At 39.0% G+C, this 8,351-nt stretch overlaps 1 protein-coding gene across 1 annotated transcript; it reads right to left on the bottom strand.

Moving 5' to 3' along the window:
- Positions 1 to 3,280: 3,280 nt before the first annotated feature.
- On the bottom strand, positions 3,281 to 6,961 carry LOC115985808. Its single transcript, XM_031108708.1, has one exon. It carries the CDS (start codon positions 6,959 to 6,961, stop codon positions 3,281 to 3,283), a length of 3,681 nt encoding a protein of 1,226 aa, XP_030964568.1.
- Between the last annotated feature and the right edge of the window lie 1,390 nt (positions 6,962 to 8,351).

Genomic DNA, 8,351 nt, shown 5'->3' on the forward strand with positions numbered 1-8,351 from the left:
TAAATAACTCATATCAAATTACAATAAAAGCTCACACATATAACTCACACACTCAAACTCTTACGACTTGCCTTGTAATTGTCATAAATGATCAACAAGGTCTAATAGGAGTTGAGAATGAATTTCTTGGTCTCTAATGCGTTCTTGACTTTTGATGAACGCCATAAATCCATTTGCATGCTCATGTGACACTTGTATAGGAGGATTATCCACTTCATCAATTTGTTCATAATTGAAGTCTACCGCTTCATTTTCATCTCTCTTATCTTCAACAATCATGTTATAGTGTTGTCAAATCGTGAATCATATCGTGATTCGTTTTTTTCATTTTTATGTACCATATATCGTATCGTATCATGTATCGTAAGATACACAAATACTATATAAATTTTTTAAAAAAAATTACACACATACATATATGGTATATTTGTTATAAAATTGAAACATATGCAAATAATGTCTACTTTAATTATCACTTATGCAATAATATTTGACCAAGCTAACCAAATGGAAATATATTTGTAACATCCATATCCAAATTCATTAAAGCTCAAAGTCATTACATATTATATTAGTCAAAATATTTTTTTTTTCCTAATCATATTTATCATTGCCTAATCAAAATCATTTGCATAGCGTAAGTCAATGAAGTTATCGTCTTCATCATCTTACAAAATCATTTCATCATTGACATTTTGAGCTTTATCAAATTTCTCCAATTTCTCCAATTGTAGATCAATCCTACACCTCTCCAAAGTTGTAGGACACATCCTTTCAATCACTACATACAAAAAATAAATATTAAGATTAAAATATATAACAATTCAAATAATAGATTTACTTAGGATTGAGATAATATGCTACTACTTGTAAAGGCCTATGAAGTTGAAGCACCCATCTAATTTCAATAATTCTCAATATAGGTCCATATCTTTTTTGCACATTATTAAAAATTTTCCATATTTGCTCTTTTGCTCTATCCATAGCTTCGTATATGTAGCATATTGCTGGTTTTGCATCACCATCTAGGCATCTACAAGCATTAAAACTTTTACTAAAGGGATTGCACATTTCAAACAAAATTTAATAGTAGGCCAAAACTTTGAATCACTCAAGACATTTAATTGGACATTAATGCCATCACTTTTCTTTACAAGGGACTCAACCCATTCCTAAGATGCAAACATAGATATTAATCCAATTTTTTGTTCATATATACTCTTCAAATTTAAGTAAACCATGGCAAATCTTGTGACATATTGTTTTGTCAATTCCCTTCATTTTGTATATTTTCTCATCAAATCAAGCACCCAAATATGATGATAAATAAAAACAATAATCTTCTTTACATTTTTTTTAGTGTATTTGCATGCACAAGCAAATTACCAACGTCATGAAGCATTAAATCGCTACAATAGGAAGCACAAGGAGTCCAAAAGAATTTACATATTTTTTGCATTAATTTTTCATCAACTAAAACATAAGTAGAAGCTCTATTTGTCACTACTTATACCACATTCTCCTCTCCGATTTCTTGCACCAAAGAATCAAGCAATTGAAATAAGTTTTTAACATTCTTGGAAATATTGAAGGTGTCAATAGATTTAAAAAAAAATTGTTCCCTTTGAATTTTTAACAAGGAATTTTGTAATAAATCTCTCTTTATTATCCATCCATCTGTCTGACATTAAGGTACAACTTGTTCTTTTCCATTCATTTTTATACCTATCTAATGTGAAGAGCATATTTTCCACCTCTTTTTTCAAGAAAGTCACCATTATTTCATGATAATTAAGAAGTTTCAATCCCTTACCATAATTAGCAACTTAGTCCATTATTTTTTTTAAATGAAGGGCTCTTTACTAAATGAAAATGTATCGCATGAGAATTAAAAAAAAAAAAAATCTACAAATAGCCAAACAAGTTGCAATATGATCTTTCATCAAGGAAGGTAGAGTCACTTGTTTAGGATTTGATTTCTTTTTAAATACACATCCATGGTTCTCTTTTTTGTATTATCACTAACAATCTTTTGTAATTCTTCTTTTTGAAGACAGCCAATATCAAACTCATCATCAAGTTGCTCATTTCTTTTTTAAATGTTTGCCTCATCTAGCACCTTCAAGCATGGTTTAACATCCTTATGAGTACATGCTAGGTGGTTTTTCATTCTTCTAAGTCCACTCCAATATTCATTTGAGCAATAATTTCATTTAAGCTTAAGCCTACTTGTCTTATCATCATCAATATGTACACAATGATCCTGAGTGGGATCTTTTTCCTTATTTCCTTTCCTCTTATCACCTTTTTTTTTCTATACCTAAAAACAAATAAGAACATATGAATATTTAGTCAATCAACAACTTTTTATGTATACAAATTACAACAAATTTCTAAGCAATAAGCATCAATCATCATGAATTCATGGTATCAGTATTAACATTACAAAATACATATATAAATATAAAATATTTATATATAAACACATATATACATACACTAATACGCATACATATTCTGTTATACTAAACAAATTTTTTATAAGCCACTTGGCTATATTAAACTAAATTAACTAATATAATAGGTTAGTAACAATAAATAATTACAATAATTTTTTTGGTTCAAAGAATTAATCAAAAAAAACGAATCAAGGAAAAAGAAAAACAAACCTTACAAGTTACAATGGACCGAAAAGTGAGGCAATACTTGACATTTTTGTTATCTTGCTCTAGTAGCATCACTAGCATGTGGTACTTTAAGGTTAGGAAAATGAATAAAAGAAAAGGACAAGGTTCTGGTCCTTGTGGAGCTTGAGGGCCCCTGGATGAAAAATCTCTTTATCGTTGATGATCCTAAAAGCAAAAAAAGATGAAAACATAGAGAGAGAGAGAGGAAGGCAAAAGGTTTTGGGAAAGTTGAGACTTGAAAGACAAAGGAAAAGATCTAAATAAAAAAGTGTGGTCGTGTGGGTTAATTTTGGTTCAAAGTTTTTAGGATTAAAGAAGATAAATTAAAAAATATCATAAGGCTTTTGTATTGGGCCAAAGTAGCCCAATTTGTTTAAAAACAAGTGGAAAAACGTTTTGGGCTAAATTAGAAAAACTTTTGGGCTAAAATTTTAGTTAAAAAATTAAAATTTTATGTGTCATCCAATACAATCGATTTGTATGATACGTGCTATACATACAATACACACAATCGTACTATGCGATTCATAAGCACCTACAATACGTATCTTTTTTTTTTTTTTTTTTTTTGAGAAAGAAGCCGTTTATTTCATTTAGTTGGACAGTAAACTTCTGTCATACAAAACCAAAGGAGAAATATCACATGGGATGTCCTCCAACCATATAAGTGGGGTCATAAGGTGCCTAGCTTTTTTTGCTAACTTATCTGCTACTCTGTTGCCGTTGCGACGCACATGGGAATAAAGGCAAACACTAAAGTTTGAAGCAGCAGCCCGAATGTCTCCTATAATATGCCCAAAGCCCGCCATGCATAACTTGTCCGAGGTGAGGTGTTTCCAGATCACCTCCGAGTCGCCCTCCACAACCACCTCCCGAAGACCGATTTCTGCCGCAAAGGTGACAGCCCGCCGACAAGCCAAGGCTTCAACATCTTCCACTGAAGGAGGTAGTTGAATTCGTTCAGAGAGAGCGCCGATAAGATGGCCGTCATGGTCCCTGACCACGGCACCGATACCTGCCGTGGAAGTGTCTCTGAATAATGCTCCGTCATAGTTCACTTTGAATAAAGGATTCTCAGGTGGGACCCACTGAGTGGCAGAAAGAATGGGACCCATAGAGTTGGACAAAGGTTCATCTAGGACAGAGTGATATTCCTGCAGACGCTCCATTGCATCATTAAAGATTCTGGAGTTTGGCAGATAGACTTGACCCATCCTACGTTCATTTCGCTTGTTCCATATACTCCATGCTATCATGGCGAACAATTCAGCGAGATTTGGAATTTCATGGTGCTTCATCCCCAGGAAAAGGTCCTTGAAACTAGCGAACTTTTCTAGGAGGTGCTTCCTACACGTTTCTTCTTCCCACCAAATTTCTTTTAGTGACTGACAGCCCCACAACGCATGCACCGTGTCTTCGACTTCACTCCTACACGTGTCACATGTTGGACTTCTGGTGACCTTCCTTGTGAATAAACTTTTTTTTGTTGGCAAAGAGTCAGTGCAAGCCCGCCAAACAAAATGTCTAACTTTAGTAGGAACTCTCAGACTCCAGATTTCCTTCCAAAATGCTAAATGGGCAGATGGGTCAGAGGGACCTGGCTTTGACATAGTGGCATGCTTCCAAAGCATCTTGTATGCACTTTTTGTGGTATAATTCCCATGGTTTGTCTCCTTCCAAATGAGAACATCATCCACTCTACGTTGACTTAGTGGGATGGACAGGATTGCTCTAGCTTCATGGGGTAGAAACTCTTCAGTCACTCTCTCCTCCAACCAGTGGTGGCCTTCCTCGTCCATAAGAGCGCATACGTGGGCGTTGGTGGGGAATCTGTTCAAGGGCGAGATGACTCGACCTGATGACGGGGGAGGCAGCCAACTGTCTCCTCGTATCATCACCTTCTTACCATCACTAATACGCCAAGTAGAGCCCATACGAATAACTCCTCTAGCCTTTAGAATACTTTGCCACGCATAGGAGCCTTTGGTTTTAACATCATCATCCATGATGGTGCCATTGGGAAAATATTTTGCTTTGAAGACTTTGTAACATAGAGAGTCAGTGTTATGTAGAAACCTCCAGACTTGCTTGCCAAGAAGAGCTAGGTTAAAATTCTCAATATCCCGAAAACCCAAGCCCCCCTGACATTTTGGCAGACAAAGATTATTCCAGCTAAGCCAGTGAATCTTTCTAGTGTCACCCTTGTAACCCCACCAGAATTTACGTATCATAGATTCTATATCCCTGCAAAGGCTCTTTGGAAGTTTAAAGCAATTCATGGCGAAAGTCGGCATCGCCTGAAGAACAACTTTGATCAAAACTTCACGTCCAGCTTGGGATAGGAGTTTTTCTTTCCATCCCTGAATCTTGTGCCAAATTCTCTCACGAATATAGATAAAGCTCTGCTTCTTTGCTCTACCTACAAAGGAAGGAAGACCCAGATATTTTTCATACTGGGTTATGGTCGGCACACCCAACAACTCCTTTATATAAGCCTGCATATGATGACTGGTATTTGAGCTAAAGAAGAGTTGGGTTTTATCTCTGTTGATTTGTTGTCCCGTGGCCTGCTCATACTTGCTCAGAGCTTCCAATATTGCTTTGCAGTCATTCGGGCCGGCTTTGCTGAATAGGAGGCAGTCATCGGCAAAGAATAAGTGTGAAACTCGTGGTCCATCTTTGCTTATAGAAACACCATGTATCTCCCCACCGGTTTTAGCTTGTTGAATAAGGGAGTGAAGCCCTTCTGCACATAACAAAAACAAGTAAGGGGACAAGGGGTCCCCTTGTCGGAGACCCCTATTAGGTTGAAAGTGTCCATGTGGTTCGCCATTCACCATTACAGAAAAAGAGACAGTTCTTATACAAGAGCTAACAAGAGATATCCACCGACCATCAAAGCCCAGTTTTTCCATCAGAGATTCAAGGAAAGCCCATTCCACCTTATCATATGCTTTGCTCATGTCTAGTTTTAAGGCCATAAACCCTGTTTTCCCCTTTCTTTTATTTTTTAGATGGTGTAGGGTTTCAAACGCCACCAAAATATTGTCTGAGATGAGTCTGTCGGACATAAAAGCACTTTGGGATTCAGAGACCAGTTTTGGGAGGATTTTTTTGAGTCGGTTTGCTATGGTCTTGGATATAAGTTTGTAGATGACATTGCATAGGCTAATGGGGCGGAAGTCTTTGGCTTTTTCAGGGGATTTTATTTTGGGAATTAGCGCAATGAAAGTATGGTTAATGTTTGGTGGCACGCAGCCTGAGTTTAGGACAGAAAGTGCTGCAGATGTTACATCCTGCCCAACAGTGTTCCAATAAGATTTATAGAAAAGAGGGGGCATACCGTCTGGTCCCGGGCTTGTGTTCGATGACATTTGTTTCAGGGCTTGTTTTACCTCCAAAGCCGTGTATTCTTTTGTCAGCTCAGCATTCATGTGACGGTTGACCTTTGCTTCAATCCCTTGTAGAATCGGTTCAAAGTTGGTGGGGTTGGATGAAGTAAAGAGATTCTTGAAATAGTCAACCATGGCTATCCCAATCTGCATGTCCTCCTCCACCACCGTGCCATTATCCAGGACAAGCTTTGAGATGAAGTTTCGGCGATTCCGCTGATTAGCTCTACTATGAAAATAGCTGGTATTTTGATCTCCTGCTTTCAGCCAACTTACACGAGACCTTTGACTCCACATACATTCTTCTTTTGCCATTAGGTCAGCCACTTCGTTCCTGAGTCTTCTCACTTGGTCGTGGTTCACCCCAGCCATTGAGAGAGCTTCTACTTGGGCAAGGAGTTTCTTTTTTTCCTGCAAGAGTCGACGAACATTGCCGAAAGACATTCTATTCCACGTCTGTAAGTTGGAACAACATGCCTCCACTTTTCGGACAAATCTCTCCATTGGGTTTCCCAAAAAAACCCCCTCCCATGAATTAGTGATCACACCTTCACAGCTTTCATCTTTCATCCACATGGCTTCGAAACGGAAGGGACGACGCTTCTTATAAAACCTGGAGTTTTCATCGTCAGAGCATACCCACAAAGGAGAATGATCAGAGAGGGTACCTGCAATATGGTGAACCCGAACCGTAGGGAACATGGTTGTCCATGAAGGGGTGGCCACCCCTCTATCCAAGCGAATCCATATGACTTCCCCGTCAAACTGATTGTTGCACCATGTGAAAGGTGAACCAACATAACCCAAATTTCTAAAACTACAAAAATCTAGTGCCTCCCTGAACCCTATCATTTGTCTTTCCCTTCGGGCAACACCTCCCATTTTTTCTTCGGACTTGACAATCTCATTAAAGTCACCCACACAAATCCAGGGGAGATTATATTGAAGGCAGAGGTGTTTTAGCAGTGCCCAAGAGTGTTCCCGGTTGGCTGTTACTGGATTACCGTAGAACCCAGTAAACCGCCAGCCGTCATCCACTCCTGGGTTGATCACTGCATCAATATAGGTAGGTGAAGAATTCTGAACATGGAGGTCAATACCATTCTTCCAAAATAAGGCTAGACCCCCTCCTGTATTGTTTCGTGGAACGATGAAGACATTCTCCAAATGGAGTTTTTTACAAAAATTCTTGAGTTACCGTTCTTTTGCTCTTGTCTCCGTAAGGAAAAAAATGGTAGGCGAGTGTTTTTTCACCAATTCGATGAGCTCTAGAACCGCACGTGGTCGCCCCAAACCACGGTAGTTCCAACTTATACAATTCATTGGGATCGGCGGGGCTGTGCTGCAGCCTCCACCGTTGATATTGAAGAAGATTCATCCTCAGAAGCAAGAGCTTGTCGCTTCACGTTTCGGCAATCCAGGGTTTCTAAAGGGTCCCTACGATCAGTTGATTCAGACATAACCACTTCATTTTTGTTTGCTTTTGGGTCACGTGGAATCCTCTTCCACGTTTCTTTATTTCCTTTTGGCATTTGACTGAGGGAGGGTTTTGGTGGTTTAATATCTGTCATGGGCTTTGTGGTGAGGGTTGTGGTTGGGCTTGTGGGGTTTGGGATTTTTGGAGGATTGGGCTTGGTGAGTTCGGCTTCAAAAGTTATGGGAGATATGGGACATTCCGGTTCACATTGTTTTAATGAGTTAGGGTTGGCTTTTTCCTTATGGGGACATAAATGCTTTTCCGTAACGGACGTGATACCATAATTAATTTCAGCATCAATCTCGTTGAGGGTTTCCTGGAAATCCGGCTTAGTAACCGTTGAAAGATTATTACCTTGTTTGGCCGACTCCAAGACGTTCGAATGTTTTTCCAGTTGCCGTCGTGTTTTCGGTTTGGTCCCAGGATTGCAATTGGTCGAAGGATTCGCCCCTGTTTTTAGCCCCGCTTCTCGCTTCTGAGCTTCTGTTTGGTGATCTGAGTGTCTCGACTTAGTCCCTGCAACGATGACTACAGTCTTTCTCTGTGTTTGATCGACCTCTACCCTAAGCCAATCGCCAAATTGCTGGTCCTCCTTTTTCAATGAACCCTTGCTCCCTAGCCAGAGCTCACAGTCACGATCATCATGGCAGACACGTCCACACCAATAGCAAAAGTTTGGTAACCTTTCGTACTTCAACGCTGCCCAGCCAAGTGCAACTCCTTCCGACCATACTCTTCTCACCCTGCTCAGAGGCTTGGTAATATCCACCCGAACCCTTACCCTCAAATAACTAC

This window comes from Quercus lobata, chromosome 4 (genome assembly GCF_001633185.2).
Source record: "Quercus lobata isolate SW786 chromosome 4, ValleyOak3.0 Primary Assembly, whole genome shotgun sequence".
In the NCBI taxonomy this organism is placed as follows: Eukaryota; Viridiplantae; Streptophyta; class Magnoliopsida; order Fagales; family Fagaceae; genus Quercus; species Quercus lobata.